The sequence below is a fragment of the Teleopsis dalmanni genome, chromosome 1 (assembly GCF_002237135.1).
Source record: "Teleopsis dalmanni isolate 2A chromosome 1, ASM223713v2, whole genome shotgun sequence".
Classification (NCBI taxonomy): domain Eukaryota; kingdom Metazoa; phylum Arthropoda; class Insecta; order Diptera; family Diopsidae; genus Teleopsis; species Teleopsis dalmanni.
This window is the reverse complement of record NC_051846.1, coordinates 11902969-11927501: the sequence shown is the minus strand read 5'-3', so window position 1 is coordinate 11927501 and position 24533 is coordinate 11902969. Positions and strand designations below refer to the sequence as shown.

The 24533-nt window shown below is 24.2% G+C and overlaps 1 protein-coding gene across 1 annotated transcript in view; it reads right to left on the bottom strand.

The window, feature by feature from the left end:
* Positions 1–4062: 4062 nt before the first annotated feature.
* The window catches only part of LOC119677370 (gamma-aminobutyric acid receptor subunit beta-like), a 46960-nt gene continuing 26489 nt past the window's right edge, over positions 4063–24533 (bottom strand). The window contains exons 4-7 of the mRNA XM_038088685.1: positions 15675–15901; positions 11452–11534; positions 5707–5844; positions 4063–4100 (exon numbers count right to left, since the gene is read on the bottom strand). Of these exons, the coding sequence (XP_037944613.1) occupies positions 4063–4100; positions 5707–5844; positions 11452–11534; positions 15675–15901 (486 nt within the window). The remainder of the gene's footprint in view (positions 4101–5706; positions 5845–11451; positions 11535–15674; positions 15902–24533) is intronic.

Sequence of the window (24533 nt, the reverse complement as noted above, 5' to 3'; positions counted from 1 at the left end):
ATTTCTAAAAAAGTATATGCCCAGTGAACAGTAAAATCTTTGACTAACACTACTAAGTTTTTGCAAAATAAAAAAGATTGTTTTTTTCTCAAAAATTACTTTTAGAAATATTAAATATTAAGTTTCTATACTTGTATTCTAGAGCACAAAAATACTTCAAAATATTCACAAACAACTTTTGAATACATTTCCTTTATGCACCAAATGGCTTCGTTCGGTGTACGAGTATTTTGAGCTTTTCATAAATATCTACAACTTTAGTATTTTTACACTTTTGAAAAGTATTTGCTGTTGAACAGTCGAAAGTGAAACTAAGTTTCGAGTAGCCCGTTTCCGTTCAACTTCCGTAGCCAAAAGTTTGTGCCTTTCATCTTGTTGTGAGTTAAAAAGGACTTTGGCACGGAAATAAAATTTTAGTGGTATCCTGTTTTTATTTTAACATTTATTTACATAACTTTGCTATTATCTTGAGAGCCTTTCAGTTTTATTCTATTATTTATTAAATCCTTTTAATGTTACAGGATTCATATTTATAGAAGTATATATATTTATATATATATATATATATATATATACATGTACTTGATTATATATAGATGTGCATTATGTATATATAATTAATTTTTTATTTATTACTTCTTGATGTTAGAGAAGTATATATCATTATTTTATTTGACATGTGTATGCATATATAATAACTATTTATATATACACATGGGCTTACCCAGGGCCGAAATTAGGGGGCGACACTGATATACTGATATGACATTATTATATATTTGAAATTGTGCTAAGGCACCCCTCTTTAGACCTTTTTTCTTTTTCTTTTTGGCTTATATTAGTTAGTCTATTTCACCCCTAGTTCATTAAAAACTTGAAGATTAGATTTTGTGCACTAAAAAAGACAAATTTTAAACTTTTCTTGTAAACAGTATTAAATGTTTATTCAAAACAATAATAACATTTTGAAATCTAGCTTACCAGTCCCTACCTGTGTACGCCCATGTATACACATGAATATATTTAATATATATAACTTAGGTATTATCTTGAGAGGCTTTCAGTTTTTTTCTATTATTTATTAAATCGTTGTAATGTTAAAGGATTCGTATATAAATGTACTTGATTATACATAGATGTGCATTATGTATATTTAATTAATTTTTTATTTATTTCTATTTGATGTTAGTGAAAAATATTCTTATGTGACATGTGCATGCATATATAATATTCTATATATATATATATATATATATATAATATATATGTAATATATTTCACATAAATTTGTATATTATATATTTATATCGGTTACATATTTTCTTTATAGCATTTTCTTCAAATGCAATCTGTATATTTTTATTGTTTGTACGTATATATTTATGTATATTAGGCCTTCTGCGAGTTCGAGTAAATTGAGGTAAAGTAAACTGCACTTATGTAAATATTTATTTATTTATTTATTGCACTTATCTATTAATTTTCGTTAAAAGTTTTCAAATTAATTTATTTGTTTATTAAACATCTTATTAAATTTAATTTACCCTACTCGAAGTTCTGGTAAATACCAAGATTCGCTGCCTTACCGACATAATTCACTATTTCCCTCAATTTACCATCAATTTACTCTAATTTACACACGGTCTATTTATATAAATGTGTGAATATATCTAAAACATCCGTCACTAGATTTGAATGTAAAACTTTTTTTTTTAAATCAACATTTCTCATTCACAAGCGTGAAAGAAAAAAAAATTTTTTTAATATGAAAATAATTATTTGGAATACAGTTTCTCGAAAAAAATTATTCAAAGTATAATCATATAATATTTATAAATTAAAAATAATAGATTTATTGGCAAACAATGGGTGTTTAAAAATAAAATAATATAACAGAAATTTTATATAGTTATTGCAGCCTATTTAAATTATAAAAATAATTAATTAAAACGTTGTTGTAGCATTAAAAATGTTTTTGTAAAATGATTGCAAATATTTTTTTTTAATTATATTGTATAAAATATATATTTTATTTTAAACTGTGATATTTTAAATAAAAATAATAAATTCTAACATAAAGAAGACTGCAATGAGTGTGAGCGTTAGTTAAAAGGCTAAATCTAAGCCTAGACAGAAGAGTATTTATAAGAGTTATTTTGCTTCTAAATTTTAATTTTAATTTATTTTTATTATTTTCTTCTTTATAAAATATGAGAGCATGCTTGGGAGGGCTTGTTGTAAAGTTTGATGTTAAATTTTAATAAGTTTAATTTAATTAGTTAATTATATTACAGTAATTTAATGCTTTTGATTTTGGCATATTTGGCTAATAAAAATTGCTAATAAGTTTAATAATAAGTCTAATTTTAAAATTAGAGATTAAGATTTGTAAGTTAGAATTCGTTTTGAAATAAATAAAAAATTATGATTTCATAAATAAATTGCAGCGATTTTTTATTGAAACTAACTTCAGGCAAAAATGATAATTTTATTTTTATTATTTTATAAAGCAGTTATATTTCTATAGTATGTATTTTTATGATACAGGTTTAGTTTTGCAGATTTTTAATAAAAATTTTTATTAACTTTGCTGATTGGGTGTCGTACAAATGTTGATATGACAGCTGAACAAAATGAATGAAAATTATAAGTATCGTAAATAAAATTCAATATTAATCACTAAATAAAAGAATCTAAGAAAGAAAAAATATTATATAAATAATATGCTATATTTAAGTAAATATATACAATTGAAATTATACTAATACCAAATAATGAGTCAATTAATAAGTAAGTTAACGAAAATCGCTAGATTCAAACATGCATTTCTTTATTTAAGTAAAATTGAAAGCACTAAAAACGCGCCAAGGCTTTCTAAATATTAGAAATTGTTTACAAATTACTATTAAAAATTCAAAAGTTAAAGTTAATTGTAATAGTAGTAGTTTCAGTCTTATATTAACCCATTGAAAGCAAATTGAATTTTGTGAGTGCTTGCTAAAAGATCTAATATCCTTTTCTAAAAAAGTTAGTAAGTAATGCTTCGTACTAAATGGGTTAATAAAATAGTTCATACAAAATTCGTAAAAATCTGTATTAAGTTAGTAAAACATGCTTATAAAAATATGTATTTCATCATATATATGATTTCATAAATTATGTATAAATTTATGTCTTAATTTTAAAATTTTTTTAAGTATATTTAATTTCACTAAGTAAAATGCATGTTAATTTTATAAAATTTTTAATAAGAGCTTCTTTTCTGGACCGATCCGTAAAACTGATATAAGCATATAGTTTAAATTTACTAATTCAATATATTGTGCTTATAACATTTTTGAAGCTCCTTATTACGTTTTGCTATATGAAAGTAATTATTTAAACTTAAAAAAGTTGTTCTTAAGTTTAATTTTAATTTCATATGATAATTCTAGAGCGTGGCTTATGTTTGTTTATATTACTAATTTAGTTTAAAATAATTAATAATTTAAGATTTTAATAATAAAAGTTGAATAATCAGTTATTGAATAGATTATATAAAAATTAAGACGTAGACTGAGATTAAGTCATAAACTTCGACGATGATGTATGGTATATATATATTATAATTTAATTATTTAATAACGTTATCATTATAATAGCCGTAATATAAAAATATTTTAAATATTAAATATGTTAAATACTAAATATATTAAATATTAAAAATATATGTGTATATGTATGTATTATATCTACAATACTTAATACTTAAAAAACTAATATGTAAAACTTTGCTTTTGATATAAGCAAATAACTTTTATAATTTAAAACTTAATTTAATAATTTAATTTTTTTAATTTAATTAAAATTTGATTTATTTATAATTTTTATTCGAAATATGTTCTGATCTTTGCTATTTCTAATATTAAGCATATTTATTATAAGAAGAAACAATATATATATATAAATATAGAAACATATATATATCTTATATATTTATTACATGTTCAATTACTAAAGTATTAATAAAATAAAAATCAATAAAATTCATTTTTAAATACAAACATTGATTTCAAGAGAATTCTATTCATTTGCTTGTATTTCTTGACATTTTTGTAATACTTACATTATTATCATAAAAAATCATTATCTTATACATATTACACGTTCGATAGTAATATATAATAACATAATATATGTAATAATATACAAAATAGTATATAAATTTAATAAACTAATCAGGGGTACGTAGTATTCGATTTTGAATATAGTTGTTCACTTCATTCGAAACCTATTTGTGTCTTTACTATTTCCATTATTAAATATAGTTGTAATATGTAGAAAGAATATATATTTAGGTACATATCATATATATATATTTCATCTTCAAAAATTAAAATATTAATAAGATAATTGTGGATATGTTACAAATGTTTTTGAATATAAGTATTTGTTTTATTCAAAATCTATTCGTTTCCTTGCTATCACACGTTAGTTTACTGTGGTAAGTGTTGTTTGGAGTATATAATATGTTTGATTGATTGATTGAGAGTAAAATTGATTGATAGTAAAAAATAAAGCAATGAGATATATATTCTAATCTATTTTAAATAAAAGTTTCAAGGATATTAAAAAATTAGAGATATGGCATTTAAATGTTAACTGAATTGAAATTGGTGTATTATGTACATAACATATACTATGTCTTTATATTTCATGTCTTTCAATATACTGTTTTTTAATCTATAACTTATTCTTATTTTTTCAAAATATACCTAAGCATTATGTAGCAAGTCGATTTAGCACTTCTAAAGAACTTATAAAACTATCTAGCCTCTATAACACGCGTTCGTGTCGTGAATACACGTGTTCATTCATTCATTTATTATACACTTTAATACATGCTTTTGGTTGCAAGTATTCACTTTATTCAGAATCTACTCGCATTGCACAAATTATATAAATTATTTGCTTTTTTGTCTACATGTTCAAACAATTCGCAATTCCTTTGAAATACTACTATTTCTGAAATGTTTTTTATATTATGATAAAAATATTAAAATAAATATACTAAAATATTAGAAACTATTTATATTCATCAGTAATAATTGGAATTGACATTTCATAATTTTCATAAAAACTATTAGTAAAAAAGTTCTTCACAAGATTATAAATAATAAATTTATGGTTATAAAATCTAATCTATAGTCGTCTTTAAAGGTCTAATAAATAGTATTACGCATGCAACGATATTTATATTACAATAATTTATTCAAATATATAAATAGGATATTTATATAAATATACTCAGATATTTTTTGATTATGAAAAAATTATTGAACTTTATGATATTTTTAATTTACCGGTTAAAAAATGTCGATTTAAAAATAGTTTATTCGTCATATTTGACTTTAGAAATGGTTTTACTAAAAGTTATTTATATCTTTACTAAAAATAGTTTATTATAAATATATATTTAAATATATCTATGACATTAATATGTTAATTTTATTATAATATAACATAAGCTCCACTCTTTTGTTAATTTCATTTCATTTCATTTCAATTTCATTAAATATTTTTCAACTCACTGTACTTTCCGATAAAAACAAAAATGAGTTAATAATTTTTTTTTTTTAGAAATATATGTAATATAATAATATAATTAATAAAATATATAAAAATTATATATAATAAATAAATAAATCGGTAACCGTCTACAGGTACCTGTTGTAAGACTGATTTCCATTGCTCTCTGACGATGACCCAAGACCTTAAATTGGGGCAGAGAAACCTCACTCGAGACACCGACCGAGTTTGGGCCTTCATTCCACTTATAACGTATGTCACGCATTGTATAGCCGACTTTATATATTATATATATACATATTGTTCAGCAACGCATATATACATATATAGTTATGTTTATTTTATAACCATACAAAATTCGTTACAATTTATTTGTTCGTATTGGATTTTTGTTGTTGCGCGTATATTTCAAATTTTGTAGTAGAAGTAGTAGTGGTAGTAGTAGTAGTAGTAGTAGTAGTAGTAGTAGAAGTGGTAGTAGTGGTTCATATTTGCATTAAAAGTTGAAAAAATATGCACAAACAAATTATGTAAATTTTTGTGAGACTATTAACAAATATAAACCTAATATTAATATTTTTTTTTCTTCACTTTAATTTCTACAAAACTACCAATTAGCATAATTTTCCTTTAAAAGTATCTAATTTAAAAGATATTTTACGCTCTTAATTATTAATAGTCTCATTCAGAACTTTTCATAGTTGGTTAATTATATTCTTTGTTTGTTTGCTAATTTTAACCAGGATTGGGGAACTCGTATATATGTGTGCTTATGATTCTTACTATATGTAAAATTATTTATTTTCAATATATTTACAATTTGCATATTTATAATAATTTAATTTAATTGTCATTAATGTAAAGAAAAAATATTAGTCAGTTTTATTTTATTATTTTGATTGCCATTTAAATACAGTTTCCCCATCTCTGGCTTCAACTAAATAACTAAGCATGTTGCACTTATAATGATTTTTTATTTTAATTAAAAAATTCACTAATTTTTTATACTTTAGATTTCGTTATATTTTACATTGCATTTCAATAATAAATAAATTATTTTTACTTGGTACGCATCAATCAAGCATTTCTAAAACAAAACTTATCGCTACTGTTTGTTCATATTGGCAGTAGTAACTGAAGTATCTGAAGTAACTGAAGTAATTGTATATCGTGTACTACCAGTGACTGATAAAAAGTTTTTGTAATGATTTACACTTGCAAAAAGATACTGCTTTCCTAGGCAGTTACAGATGATGCTCTTTATTACGTTTATTACGGATGACCTACATTTTCGCTAGGATGTGGCAGAGTAACTCGTACCGGTTACATACGGGTATGTACATGGTTTTAACCTTGTGCACTAAGCCTTGTGGTTTAAGAAGTTTGCCTACCCAAGCAAATACTTTTTTTTTGTAAAATTATTTTTGGCACTTTTAATTGTTTAACAGTTATTTCATTGTTAATTATACAACATTTAATTTGAAAGTATAAAGGAGCCTATGTGTGCCCTGTTCTGCTACAGATTTTGCAATTAAAAAAATTAGGTGCTCAAACCAAAAAATGTAAAAAAAATTAAAAAGGTTAAAATAAAGAAAATTAATTAAACAAATTGCAATTGTTAATTTTTAGAATTTTACTGTTAGTATAAAAATATAATAAATTGAAATTTATAATAATTGTAATAATTTAAAACAATTAGACGGAGAGAGAGAGAGAGATATATATAGAGTGAGAGAAACATATATTAATAGAGCACAGAGTTGAACTCTATTTTACATAAATTATAATGTATATAAATTACAACAACAACAATTATTATGTAAATAAAATTAAATGATGATAATTAAAATAAAATTTATATGTATAAAATATGTTAGTGTAATGCGTCATTTCTTTTAAGAACAAAAAAACAAAAAAAAAAAAGAAATATATGTGTATATATGTTTATTTAAAAATTTTTCAAATAAATGAATAGAAATAAAAAAATAATAGAACTGAATTTCTTGTAGCTGTAAATGTTTTGGTTTAATTTTTTAAACTTTTTTTGGGGATACCTGTGGTTAGGTTTATTTCGGTCGCCCTCTGCCTGTGTCCCAAAACGCGGAACTGCGGTAGTTCGACCTCACTGCTCATGCCAACACTACTCAGTCCATCTCTCCAGAAGTACCGGATATCTCGCATCGTGTAACCGACTTCCATATTCAAACAAATATACAAAATGGTCATTCCCAATTGTATAGATAATGTTATTTTTTGTTTGTTTTAACTTTATTTAAAATATTTATTCTTTTGCTTAAATTATTTTATGAGATTCTTACAGACTTGCTAGATTTATACATTTAACACACAGATGAGTAGAATAAATTGAATTGAATGTAAATTAAAGTTAAAATGCAGCTGAATCTGTTCGCATTTCTTGCACTCGTTCTTAGTTCTCAACAAGATTTAACAGCGAAGAAATGTATTGCGGCTTTTTGGTGTAGTTAATTATCTTCTTTTCTTTTTGAAATAATAACAAATAATGAAGTATAATGGCAAAATCAAAATCAAAAATAATATATTAGTGAAAATAATATAATAAAAAAATAAAAAAAAGTGTTCTTAATATGTACATGAAATAAATTGCTGATGAGTTCTTATGTGCAGTAATAAAAGAGCATTTCAATCGGTTCTCTCCTTGCTTCTAAGAAAAATGTATATAATTGTCATATATATCTGGGATAAATAATATTTTCTTTTTTTTTATTTGAATAATAATTTTCACTAATTAACCTTTTATTTTTTATTTTTAAATGAACTTAGTTGCTAAATTAATATGATAGTATAGATTAAGCACAAAATTTTCTTGTAGGCCCTTTTTTATGCATGAAAATAAGAGGGTAACTCTTTTTGATTTTATCTATGAAATTATAATATATAATATATTTATATTATTAATTTCTAGTACAATTGTAATAAATAGTTTTATTTATTCCAAACATTGGTTATTATTATTAAAAAATTATTTTATTTAAACTGTTTAATAATAAAATACATTAAAATTGGTTGTTTAAGTAATGAAAGTACAATAATAATATATAGTATATGTACTATATATAATATATAGTAATAATTGAGAAGTAATGAATCAAGTGTAAAACTCTTAAATATTTCTTGAACTAATTTAAACAAAATTTTTTTTTAATATTTAAATTTTAAGTGTGTTTAAAAAACAATAAAATGTATGTATTTATTTTTATTAAAATATTAATTCTTAAAGAGGTTTTTTCGAACAGTAGTGAAATACAATAACAAAAATTTATTTTTTATATTATTTTAATTAATTGAATTTTTGGCTGACCATACAGCTGTTTCGAGTATTGCCAAAGACCCATCATCAGTGGTCTTGAAAATAATTCTTGTATTTAATTATTCGTAAATAATTATTTTTGAGACTGCAAGTACCAGGAATCGAACTCGGGTCCTGCCAAATGTGTTTTATATGTTTTATACAAAAAAGTTTTTAAATGTTTTCATGTGTAAGCTCTTAATATCAAAAAAATTTATGACAACACCACTCGGAGACTTTCATCGGATCATATATATTATTCTGATAATTTTTATTTATTCTTAAACAATTTTTTTAAATTAAAAGTAGATAATAGATAATAATAATAAAATAAAATTTCAAATAATAGATACAAATGATCAGAATAATAATAATGTTTCCGTGTACTGTTGTCAGAAACTCTTTTCAACCCAATATATATATAAATATATATACTATATATATTATATATATAAAATAAATACTTTCCATTACCTCTATGCAAAGAAAAAATTATCATAACATTTTTTTAATACTGTTCATTTTTTAAAATTATTTTTTTTAAATTAAAAAATTTATTAATTGCCTTGCTGTACTTTAAGAATTACAGTATTAATATTATAATTTATAAATACGCAAAAAGTTTTTATTTAATTTTTATTATTTTTTTTCTATTAAATTGAATTAATAAATAAATATATAATTTTTATATTGTACTATCTTTGTTTTATTAACTTAAATCATTACATCCATAAATCCCTTTATTATTTTTGCAATATTTTTGTGCTTAATCAATACTATATACACTCTTACTAAACACAAGAATTTATTTATGTATTTAAAATTTAACTGCAAACAGGTTTTCCAAAAATAATTTCTATATATAATAAATATTTAATTATTTTACTTTAATTTAGCCAATAAATTTTTACTTTTCTAATTTTTTTAATTCATTTGCAGTAAAAATAACACATAAATTATTATGAAAATTATAAATTTGATTTGCGGCAGTTGGATATAAATTTTAAACGATAAAAATTTAGTTATAGGCTCAAGACTCAGCCTATTCCACTCTTAAACTAAATACATTGGAAATACTGTGGTTCTGAAATTTTGAATAGATTTATTGCGTTTGATGACTGTACTGTTGGGAAAAAATGTATAATCTTAATTTGCAAAGTATACTTAAGTAATTCTTTATTTAATATTTGAGTTATATTTATTTATTATATTTTTTGTGGTAAGGACATTTTAAAACATTTCTTGACGTCACAGAATTTCACTTAAGTACTAGTCGATTATCGATTCTCAACCTTCTGCGGTTGCTGTAAAAGAGAAGGCGACCGAAAACCAACCAATATTGATGGATATTGTTTTGTATAATTTCACAAAAATATTTTTTGTTCATTTCTCATATATGATATTATTTATATTGATTAATATGTTTCAAGTAGACCATAATTGAATGACTGATTGATTGATTAAGGATTCATAAATGTTTTGAATTTGTACTAAATTTGACTGACTCTGATGATAAAACTAATAAATGGGCATTTAAAGGAAATTCAAAGCAAATTTCAATTTAAATTATATATATATATATATCTAAAATGGAAAAAAATGGAAATTAATAAAAATATATTAAAGATAAAAGGAAAAGAATTTAAATAAATAAAAAAACTAAGTGAAAAATATTGGAGAAATGTGCTACTAAAAGTAGTATGTAGCATAATTTTTTGTTTTTTTTTTAATTTTTTTTAAAGATATTTAGTTTGTAATCATATATTCTTTTCTTTACCAAAAATATAAGAAAAGAAAATAAATTAATAATTAAGAACTTAAGGAAAGAATTTAAACCTGATCTATTGTTCGTACTAATTATTTTATTCTTGCTAATTTTAAGAGTTTTGGCTATAGTTTTAGATTATAACAATAGTTTGCTTGAAGTAGATTTAACTAGGTTCTGTGTTTAGTGCCAGTACAGTAGAATTATTCTTATATCGGAGAGAATTTTATAACATTTTTTTGAACTAAACTGATTAAAACTATTATATATGAAGTTCATACTCGTACAAATATTTGCATATTCGTATATAACTGCCTAAAATGTTGCTAATAGATGCACATATGTATAATAATATTAAAATTTTATATAAAGGTATTTTGATTTTGATTTTTTTCAGTATATGTATATATATTTAATATAATAATTCTTATTCACTTAAAAGTGTTAAAAAATTTTCTCATATAACGAACAAACAGCACAAAATCGAAAATCGAAAAATGAAAATTAATATTCATATCAAGAAAAATATATATATAATATATGTATATGTTTACATAATATTTGGATAATATATATAAATATTTTATATATCTATTGTTTGTAAATATTATTATATATATATTTTAAAAAAAATTATACTTTAACTAACGGTTGCAATTCTGAATGAGGTTTAAATTTTTATACTATTTAATAAAACTAACTTAAATAATAGTTTCATTTAAGCTTTTATTAAAAATTATTAATTAAAATATATATAGTAAAGTATAGAATGTGTATTATAATTACTTACAGCTTTCGATTTCGATATGACACAATTGCCGGTCCATTGGAAAGTATTGTAGATTCATTGGACATGATGCAGTAATAGTCAATCTATAAAACAATCATTAACAGTTGACAAAGGAAGAGAAAATATATATTTTTAATTAGTAAAGGACAAAAGCAATTTTTTTCTATTATTCAATGCGAAACAATAACTAAGAGCAAGCATAAGAACAATAGCAACGACAATAAAAGGAGCGAATACAGCGAGTTCAATTGGGATGAAAAGTAATGTATGTTCGATTTTTTAGATTTATGTACTTCAAATGTACTTATGTGGAGAGAGGCAGAGCTTACTCAATAAAATACTTCAAATATCTAATTATGTATTTAGTTAGCTTCAAGCAGCTCGTTAAGTTAATTTATATTCTTTTTAATTATTTTTTTATTTTTGTTAATTTGCTAGTATTTAATATATATTTGTAAATGCTACGCTATATATTTTATTTTAAAAGCATACGTATATTTTTGTAAATAACCGTCTTACCTTACTTATGCCTTTTGCGCTTACCCATAGGCGTGATCGCAACATACGCTTTTGCATTGCATATCCTTGTCCTAATCCATGTCCTAACGAAACTTTTTACTTTTTTAAGTTTTTTATTTTTTTTTTTGCGTTTTTTTATCTTTTGGACAGATTCTTGTTTAAATGTACTAGAAAAATATCCATGGAAAAATGTACAATAGTGTACCCTTCCAACAAGCAAACCTTTTTGCGGTGTAAAACACACTTTGATATTTGCTTGGTACCGCTGAGTTGCAGGACTTTAATTGCTTATATGTGTTCTTTTTCATTTGATTTTCTAAACGAGTATCTCAATTCAATTATTCATTTCATTTCCGATGGTAAAATTGAATAATAGGTATAGCTAAAAGTGCTGGTAAAGACTTATAAACGAAGGCGTTCAGAATAAAAGCGTTGGAGTTCCAACAAATTAATTGAAATCATGTTGTTTAAACGTTAAAGAAATTAATTTATGAAGATATTTTCTGAAGTATTTTCAAAATGGGACAATAACTCTTATCAATTAAAATAATCTTATAAAATAATAAATAGTATTCAATTAGCATATGTATTATCATTATCCTTAAAAACATCGTAACTAAGTTAGTGAAATCTTGAAACATGGGGAAAAAATATAATATTTTTATATGTAATAATATTTAAATTTGTACTTATTTTACATAGATTCCCAAGGCACCATAATCTTTGATTAAAGGGTAAAAGTATTCCTAAAGTATATTAAAAAAAATTACCGCATTCGTAAATAATCATTGTTCTGTGAATAACATTATCCCCCTAAAAATCTTTTTAAATAAATTATAAATATTATTTAATAAATATATATTAATTAGATACAATTTATTATATAAAAGAACATAATACATAATATGGTGTAATATTAATATAATGTCAGGAATATTAATATTCAAATATTGTCTTTCAGATGAAATCAAAAACAATTGAGGAAGTAGAAGATATGTTTGAGTATGTTTAACACTCTAGAAACGAGAGTCTACAATCTTGCAGTAAATGTGATGATTGTGAAAAAAAGTGAATTGAATAATATGGGGCACTGGTTCCCTGCGGGCGCAGCACTAAGACAACAAATAATCTTTTCTGCTGCTTATCGCTTCTAACTAAACTGAAGAGAATTAAGCTATTGAATGAATGCTAAAACATCAGTTATTGAGAATATCTTAATATCATATGGAATACCAGATCCCGACCCAGTAAACTCCTCTTGGCTAGATCAAAGTCAAAAAGTCACAAAGAAGTTGACTAGAGGTCTAGACCAAAACCGAATATTGCTGGTATTCTTCTTTATCTGACAGATCCATTTTGTTCAGATAATGAGTTATTTGCAGATAAAAAAACAATTAATAGAAAAATAAGAGTACATACAATCTGTTCTAATTCTTCAGCTAAGCTTTCACTTAATTTTCAGAATTTGCGAGTCTATTATTTTTGGTGAAACTAAAACTTATGAAGAACTATGCATGAACTATCATGTTATAGTCCAGGCCACCTCATTTGGCTTTATTTCGAAAAGAAAATAATATAGTTAAGTTCATTGATTTTAAAGAAGTGATTGAAAAGTTGACATCTATAAGGACACAGAGCGTAAACTTAAAAGAACGTAAAAATATTTTTAATCAAAATTTGTTGTAGTTAGCTGGGCATATAATATCAAATGATAAAATAAACATTATAGCTTAGGTAAAACACTACAATAATTAAAGAGTTAGAAATATATTCTGCTAATATTGTATAATATCAGATGAGGAAATAAACCATCTGTGTAAAGTAGGTTCTATACTACAACTGATCGAAGAGTTAGAGATCCATTCCAAATTAAAGTGGGGGCACAGTAGATCTTTAGATTGCACTACAAAAATATTTTAACGAGAAGAAATTGTCAGTTTATATTATTGAGTAACACAACCTTAGATATGTCTCTATATTTTTTACAAAAGTTCTTCTTTAAAAAATATTTTGTAAAACAGGTAAAAGCTTTGCAATTATGGATGCAGTTTATAAGTGCAGTATTATGAAACCAACTGATAATGTTATATTGGACAAATTTCATACTATCCATAAAATTAGTAGAAGATATTTTTACAAATTACTTGTACTATATTTTCTTCAAGCTACTGCAGTGCTCTTTCGCCGTTTTACTACCACATTCCTCGCAAGAACCATAGTATATAATATAAGAGTGGAGACTAAATCCATCTCGCCGAATTTAGGTAATTTAATATGTCTTTCATCTTTACCGCTGAGCAGTCTGATAAACTATCAAAGAAGTATTTTTCTAAGAACCTATATCTTCTGGACGTTAAAGCCGGGCATTCACAGAGAAAACGTATTATTGTTTCTTTCTCTTGCGGGTTTCCACAACTTCTACAGCGAAGCTTATGGGGAATGCACAGTTTCTCTGCGTGAGTTGCTACACAGCAATAACCAGTAAGAACTGCAGTAAGCCTTGCAGTGTTCACGTGATCTTTTTTGATGAGTTCCCAGGATTTATTTTTATTGTAGGTGGGCCATGTTAACCTGGAGTTAGAACAGATTTATAAAACTAATTTGGAAATTGTTTGTAGATAAATTGTTCAAATTCTCTGATCAATCTTATATATAAGGTCAATGCTTATTCATGTTCTAAAAATATTCATTCTTCAATTATATCTATAGTTCAAGAGGTTCATTGAAAGTCTTGGGTAGTACATTGAAGCACGGTAGTACAAAAAATTAACTTAGTGTATTGTATTTGATATAAATAAGAATGATTCTTATTTTTCAAAATATTAAATTCATTTGAATATAAAGAAACATTTAAAAAAAATTGTTTTCTTTAACCTTTCAAAACATTGGTAAAATTCACGTGCAGCACTGCTGAAGGATTCTTTAAGTTCATCTGTACGAGAGTATATAAGGTGCGTTCCTAGTTGTTGCAGATTTTCAACGATATAACGTTCATTGAGGACGTTTTTTGGTGCTTTGCTTCTAAATAAGAGTGACTTGCGATACATGCTTCAAAAAGTCTATTAGAAGTCTTTTGGCTAGGCGTGTTATAATCACATTCGGCTTATTTTTTATTCAATGCTAATGTAATAGATAAATGCTAATATTGTTAGGTTTTTTTATATGGAATAAAGATTAGGATTTCATTCGAAAGTGAAATAAAAATCATATAGGTAAATGCAGCTAACTATATATAAGGTATTCCTGATTTCAATTTGTTTGCTTTCTTGATTTTTTTTTTAAATAATTTTTTGTATTGTTTATTTTTGTTTATCAATAATTATCACTTTTATTCGGAACGCCTTCGCATGTTGTGTTTCCATTTACCAACATTTCATGTAGTAAGAAAATATTGAACTAAAATAAAATATTGTTTTATGAAATATTCTTTAAATAGGTATCCTTGCTTGCCAATTGAACTCACTCTTTCAAACATATTTGTCTTATTTATATATAGTAAATTTTTTTTCGTAAATAAAAAATTATAAAACACAACATCGATTTGTACAGAACATTTATATATGTATAAAAAATATCACAACATAAACATGACAATATCTGTATTGTTTTCAGTTTATAGTCTCAGTATTTCCATTAAATTTGATATTAAAGTTAAGTTTTTTGGTAATTTATAAAAGAAAATGATTTATGCATTTATTTTTTACCTAATACTTCTTGTTATTGATCCAGAATGATGAACACGTATGAATTCATTACTGGTTGTTGCAATGTGAAAATATGATTGTTTTTCATTTACAAAAAAGGTGTCAGGTACCCAAATATTTTTTATGAACTCTGATCCAACCGATAGTGTTTCTACACCAGGTCGTTTTCTATACGCTAAACGAGGATCGGTCCAAAATTGACGAAAGTAAAAATCCAATGTAAAGTCCTAATATCGACGAATTTACGAATAAATTTATTTTAAGGCAATGGCAATAGAAACCACAAGAAAAAGGAAAACGGGTTGGCAAAATGCAAAAAAAAGAGAAAAATTTTGAATTAGTTTAAGTTTTGAATTTTATTCAGATTTTTTTTTGTATATATAGTAAATTAAAATTAAAAATCTACATATATCGAAATTAACATTAGAGAAAATGAAAGTAAAGTTGCAGTTAAAATAGAAGTAAATGTACAAAAATTATTAATTATACCAATTAAAAGAATATTTTAGTTTTATGTTAAACTAGATAATATCACTAGCAAAAACTATAACATAATTTTAGATAGATAAAAATTGTAAAATATTAAATTTTCAAAAAATACGTGCAACAGATTTTGTTTCAAAAACTAAAATGATCATATTTGAAAGATAGTTTAAAACTATCTTTTTTTCAAAAACAACATGCAGACAACAGTCAGTAAACTAAATAAATTATCAAAAGCCGATATTGAATTTAAAAGTCGTGGCTTAGCTTAGAACTAATATCAATAAATTACAAAATAAATTTACGTATCTCAAAGAAAAAAATCCAAAATATGTACCAAACAAAAGCAAGTCCTTAATAGAAAAACTATATTTACAATACAGAATTACAGAATTACAGAATCCTCTCACAAATATTAAATTGTGAAGTATGCAGTACGTTGTAGTAGGTGGCTGTGGCTGTAGTAAAAGCTTTATATTATCTTTTTATGAAGCTGTTTTCCCTTTAGCGGTAGCAGTGAAAATTCATTGCTATTAGAAAGTGAATCCAAAAAAAAAAAACGCTTTCTACGCTTGTAGTCCTCTTGCAAGTTCTGTGAGGATAACTATCGTATCGGGATGCTGCAGTTTAAATTCAATGAAATTCAATTCAGACAATGAAATTTTTGAAATGAACAAACAAAACGTCAACTAAACTGAAAATGAATCTATTTGTAAATATTTATATACGAGTATTTACAAATGCAGTTATGTACAATAAGTTACTCATCATTGAATTTGGCTGAATAAATAAAGTTCATTGAATTTATCCGGAGCTTATTCTGGGCGCATTGGGAGCTTATTTGTCTACTAAAAGCATTGGAAAGGATTTGGTTAATTTCGCTAAGCAGTTTTGTAAATGTTTGTTTGTTTCTTTATATAATAAAGAATTTATTGTTTAAGTTTGTATAAAAAATTTATCTCATTTAAATTCAACTAAATGCTTGTATATATAGTATATGAGAAAAAAGTATTGAGAAAAAATAATAATTATAATGGTTAGTAAAATACTAAAGAGAAATGAATTAAGTTTTTTTTTAGTAAAAAGTAGTAAGTAATGCAAATGAGCGCATAGATTCATATTTGTAGTATCATATTTCATTTGTGCAACATTTTCAGTTCACATGGTAAATGCGTCCTTTGCATTTTGGGTCACGTCCTTCAGTGACTTTTTCATAGTTTTTGGCCGCTAGTTTGTTCGTTTTCTAACGTATTTTGCGCACTATTTTGATGCAAATTTATGCCCCTTTTTGTTTGTTGGTTTGAAAATTGCATCAAAGCACTCATAGAAAAATATCATGATTTATTTTTATATATAAATATTCATAAAAAAAAGATTATAATTTATTAATGGTATTAGTTTCTATATTATTTCACTGTTATAAATATTTTTAGAAAAAGACAAGATATTGATTTGGTTTCCACTCGGGTTGTTCGCCAAAATAACGGAAAATATTAAAACAAAAATAATTTGTTAAACATAAATTAAGCATAAAAATTATTTATAAATACGATTTCAGTTAATATGAATCAAATATTAGTTACTTTAATCAATTTTTATATCTCCATTACTATAAAGCAATTATAACCTATAAAGCAATGACTGTCCAAGACCGACCGTCAATCATTTAACCATTATACCTGAACCCAAAAGAAATTTTAAGTAATATGAATCACTGTTTATATAAATATATGTATTATAAGTATATATGTAGTTATACTATATTATTTGTATTTATTCTAAAAAATATGAAAGAAAGAATTTGACTTCTTTTAGAACACTTGTATATATATATATATATATATATAGTATGTATATAAATAAATAAAGACTATAAAGTAAATTTTCTACTCTGGTTGAATATGAAAATTTTTACTTTCTTTTAGAGCACTCGTTTATATAGCATATATATATATATATACATCTATATATATTTAAATAAATAAATATTATATTGGTAAATTTTTTACTCTGGCACAAATAGAATTGTATGACAATATTTATCAATAATAATATAACTGTCGTGTAATATTTTATTTACAAGTTAAATACGTGGAATTTACTAAGTGTATGATGAGAATGTTAGCTACTGGGTGTAAAGAATATGACAAACAAAAATGTTTGAAGTAGTACATCACAATGTTTAAGCATTGAATATTTTGAATAGTTCAAGAATACTCGAGTATACTCGAATATTATTCGAATACTTCAAATTTTTGAAAGTTCTTGAGGTGCGAAAATGTTGAAACAAATGTTCAAGTGCAAATATATTCGAATATTAATCATCGCGGGGGTTCAAATACCTTTATTTGATGTATTTGGAACTCTAGTATATACGTAACCTTTCAAAAATTAGGTTTAAGAGAATAGATTTGATCGAATGGTCTTCTTGTTGAATAATATATATATGATTATGCGCCCTTAAATAGATTAATATTCCTAAAAAGAGAAAATTTTGAAGCTTGCAAAATGACAACAGAATCTTTAGAGCGTCATTTGTGATAAGAGAAATTTCTAAACAAATAAATGGTTAAAGTTGACGTAAAGTCATTATGAGCAATTTTAGATTAATTGGTTCATTCTGTACATGCTAAAAATTTGCAACAGTTTTATTCTATATCCGTTTAGGCATTAAAATTATAATGAGGGAACAATTTTGTAACTATGTATAAACAAATAATACGAGTATAATTGTGTAGTAGTAACAAAGCCAAAGAGGTGATAAATATCATCACCTCATCACCATTTTGAAGTTTTTCAATTGGTAGCTCAGTTGTAAGTAATACATTAAAAGCTAGTAAGATAACTTTTAAGAACCAATCTGACGTCTATAAACTTGACTGAGTACCTAATTTTGCAAGATGACAACTCTATCAGGTCGGTAACAAAAACTTTGAACCTTCTCCTAGTTAATCATATTAGAATATAACAAAGAAGTCTTTATATAAAAAGATGAAAATGGGATATTATGTTTATTAGTTTATGTGATGAAGGATGTGATGAACTGAATGTTTCAATATTTAAGAGTTTAGTAATTTTATATGTATGTATATTGCAAAACTATATTGTCCTATAATTTTTTTTTTTAATTTTTCAAAGTTTTTATTAAAAAAACTTTTATATTTAAAATTTATTGAAATCTGACACATTTTCTTATTCAACGAATACCCCCAAGAAATCTACGGTCCTATATCACCTCCTTACATCAGTCATTCATGTCACATCTTCTTCAATCAAAAATACAGTTGTTTTGGCTTCAATGTCTTTTCTCATCGTCTGGCTCGGCTTACAACTTTGTGTGACATAAAACTCATTTACGAATTCCAGGCAGAAAATCTCGTTTAGACAATTCCTTTCTCGATATCTCCAACATTAATCTAGTATTATTTCGATCAAGGCTGTCCAAAGCACGGCCCGTGCGCCTCATGCGGCCCATGGCTAATCTTTGTGTTATATTTTTTTGTTATATTTTGCTAACTACTTTATGATGAATGAATTAAAGTCTTTTAAATAATTTATTATATTTCACGTTAATTTACTTAATTGACAAAGATTTTAGTATTTATTTCTTTGTACAAATGGTTCAAAAAACCTGTATCCAGTGCCGTAAGTCATTATATAAAAAATAAAATATTTTTCGTATGGCAATAACTAATATTAATAATGTTGATATTGATAGAATTGTAAAAGATAAATTAATAAAGAATTAATAAAACTAAATTTAATATTATTGCCGTATTTTTTTACCTATAAAATTGTAAAGTCTGTATGTAATTATGCGGTCCTCCAACCTATTCAGTGATTTGAATTGGTCTATGATCTTATCTCATCTAGATAATAGATTTTTTATACTAACTCTAATGATATTAGTCTTTTTCAATATCTTAATATTACTATTTTGTTATACAATTGTAATTTACAGTTTCTATGATTCGAAGGCCTCTGCTGTCAGTACTTTTTAGTTCTTAAAACTTATCCCTATTAAAGTTTAGAAAACACTTAAATATTTTGTTATAAAAATCCTTCATTGCAGTGTGTTTCATTCAGGTTCCTTCATTCAGGTTCTGTGTGTTATTAGCATTTATTATATATTACTAGCCTTTGATATATATTATTATCCTTTGATATATATTAATTCGCTTTGATAAATATTATATCCTTTGATATATATTCTTATCCGTTGATATATATTATTTTCCTTTGATGTATATTATTATCCTTTGATGTATAGTATATATTATTATTATTTTCATACTACATTAGGAGCATAAGTAGTCTACAGAAGTTTTCCACTGCTTTCTATTTTGTGCTATTGCTCTCAACTTGTTAAACGATTTGCCAGTCTTATGCTGAACTGTCCTTCTCCAGGTCATATATATAACATATATACAATAGTATAATAAGTCTTATGGATGACAATGAAATGTACCAGATTTCTTTAAATAAGTAATGTGAATTTACATCAATTACTAACTAATTAATTAAGTTACTAATATTTGTGCAAAAGTTATGTATATTTTGAATTGAATAACTTATATATGATTCATTTTAACCGAAATTTAATAAAATATATTTAGATAAATAGTAAATTAAATAACTGAAATAAAAATTGTAATGTTCTATCTTAGGTAATGTTTAATTTTTAATTATATATATAATAAATATTACACGTATAGATATGAAGCAAGTATATGATATGTGGTATTGTATATATATACTTAGTAATGTTAGTTATAATAAAACGTTTATATAGGCACACACACATTGTATAAATAAGCATAAACAAAAACTCCTCAAAAACCAATTAATAATTTGTTTGCATTTTATGAGTGTTTCAATAATGTTTCAATAATATTTTCATTCCTTTGTTAACTCTGATATGTGTGTATGTACGTGTCGTATGAGTGATATTCACCTGCTGTTGTATTTTTTAATTAAAATAGTTTGAACTAGATACAACTATTTTTATACTTACTGTTTGCATTAGATACGATTGCTTTGTATAATTATAATTATGTTAGCTTTTCGTATAAAAAACTTGTTAATCTTCACTGATAGTCTCTGTGCATATGTATGTGCTGTGATATATATTGCTAGGATATGACCAGATGTAAATGATTTGATATCTGTGAGAACCTAATTTATTGCTTTGTCGAATAAATTGAAAGTAATAAAAAGCTATTTATGGCTTTTAATATTAGGAATAGCTTACAAATGGCTTGTCGCTGCTTTAAGTTGAGATCCTAAATAAGCAATATTTGATAAGTTTTCATTTACACATGACTTATTTCATTACTAATTCCTTGGAATTATTTAATCCTTTAATGTCGCCTTGATATAGGTAAACCATTAGAATGACATATAAGTAGTAGTTGAGTGTACATTTACCACTAGCAAACTAAAAGTTGGCCATTTCAGTTTGACATTGATTGATGAAAAACAAATTAGGACAATCTCGATTACATGTGGGGCTACCATTAAACAAATTCATTTCAGCTACATATTAACTATGAAGTTGTCAAATTTGGTAATTTATTGTTGCACTTTGATGATGTGGGTTAGAGTTTTAGATTAGCCATAAAACAAAAAATGTTGAAATAAGGAAACGGATGTATTATGTTTGATGTATTACTATTTTTAAATTTTTTATTTGACCTTAAATTTTATAAAGAATTAGTAAGTGCAAAAAAAAATAGAAATATAGTTAGGTGTTTATATTAAATAATTTCTCAGACATTATATCTCCAGACAATAACCAAATTTTATTGTCTTTAACTAAACTTAAACGGTCCTTTAAAAATTACATTTTACTACCTTGCACTATGTTTACACTGAGATTTATTGAACTTAACGGACTTTGTATGAATTTTGCTTGAAAAATGACACATTTGCTGCATATTTTTCAAGTTAAGAATAATGGTCTAAACAGTAATTTAAATAAAAAATTACCTTAGGGTAAATGAACCGCGATTTTTTTTTTGACTTGTTGAATTTTCGTACCATATTTTATAAGGATTGTGTATGGATCTTGAGTGAAAAACGACACATATATTGCAAGTTAAGTATGATAGTATAAACATAGCACCAGATTCTAATTAATTGTTATTTCCGAGTAATTTATCTAACAATTAACTTAACATAAAAGTAACAGTAGATCTTTTTTTATATAGAAAAACAAGTCAAAACGATACTATGTTCACACTTTAACTTATGGAACTTTTTTAGCATTTTTGTATATGGGTTTTATATTGAAAAATGATATATACTTAAGTGCAATAGTATAAACTTAGCACCAGATTCTAATAAATTTTTATATTAGAGGAATTTGGATTAAAAATTACCTTTAGGTAAATAAACTGCAAGTATTTAATTTTATTTATTTTATTTATTTTATACTTTTGTTCTGGAAAATGAGTCAAAATGATGGTATGTTTACACTTAGACTTATTTAACTTATTTAGAATTTTTTCATATGGATTTTGTATAAAACATGAAGTATATTGTTGCAGACTTTTCAAGCTAAGTACGTTAGTCTAAACACACTATTAGATTTTAATTAATTTTTATTTCATAGTAATTTAAATTAAAAATTACCTTAAGGTAAATGAACTGCATTGTTTTATTTATAATTAATTTTTATTTAGAAAAATAAGTCAAGCAGATTAATTTGTTAAAATAATTATTCACATAGTTGTGCCATCAACCTGTAGAGAAGTTGTTGGAGAAGTTTTTGTATAAACAGTTTCGAATGTCTGTGGGTAAGTCCTTAATGTAGTAAATATATTTAAATAGACATGCGCGCAGCCAGTGTATTTGGGACTGCTTCTTACACACATTTACAACGTTCATATAGTTTTTATTGTTATACATAAAAAAATTTATATGATGTTCACACTAGACACAAAATAAACTTACATATAAACTTTACGAAATGTGTTAGTTTTATAGTTTCCACTTAGTTGTTAGTATATTATTATTATTATATATGGTTGTTTAACTGTATCGCAATTAAGCTAAATTTCCATTCTGTTTAAATGTATGAAAATTTCATTGGTGAAGTCTGTTCATATCTTTTTTATGCTCGAGCTTATGTACATGAAACATGAGAGAGATCCTTCAAATCTCGAAATGCGTGAACTAACTAATTTTTAATAATATATTCGTGTTTGTATATTTGCTTTGGTTTATATATCATAAAAAGCACAAATAAAAGAACTAATAAAATATATGTATAAATATATATAATATATATAATAAATTGCAGTTTTATGTGACATTTTGTTAATGCTTTGATTTACAGAAATGCATAGTAGAGTAGGCATAATCGAAAAATGCTTAAACTATTTCTGAATAATATTTTTTTTTTTTTTGAAATTTTAACACAAAATAATATGAATGTTTTTGCATACTTATAACATAAAAATGATTAAAAATATTTTGAAATGAAAAAGTTATAGTATAGTGAGTACAGATAGAGAGAGAGAGAGAGATTTATAGAAAGATAGTTAGATGATATGTTGAAACAACAACAACAACTATTACGCTTTTTCAATATATAAAAAAAAATAATATTTTTAAAATCAAAAATCATTATAATTTTTTCTTTTTTGCATATTTTTTTTTTTGCAACAATCTTATATATAAAATCTTTTTCATATCGAAATTTCAATTTAAAAATGAATTGCTTAAAGCGCTAGCATTTACATTTCAAATTGTGATATAATAAATTAAATTTAATTGAATAATTTAGAAACAACATAGAACCACAAAAATTATATATATATATTTAACAAAATTTTATAAAAAAAAAAAATAATTCAATACTAAAATTTAAATGAGTTGCAATTTTACAAAAATAATTTCACATCAATAATATGTGTATCTTCATATACATATATAAAATATTATCTCATTTTATTTTCTGTTAGAGTATTTTGAAAAATATTTTATATATTTTTATTTCAAAAAAATATTTTCATTGCAAAAACTAACATATTTTAAATATAACCAATTGAAAGTGTTTTTGAAGTTAAAAACAATATTTATGTATGCTTGTTTTACATATTGCGTAAATCCATTGATAAACATAAATAATGAAAATTATATATATAATTAAAACAAAAATGATAGAAATTAAAATTGGAAAGGAAATTATTACGTATGTACCATGAGAACTTCCGAAACCGAACTGATACTGAGCACATACATTGTGACGCCAACCTCCACTGGGGGACCTGTAACATACACACACACGTTTGTTTTTGTTCTAATTTTATAAACATTTAACATACGTACAAACAATTATTACTTAACATTTTAATTATTTTTATTTTATTA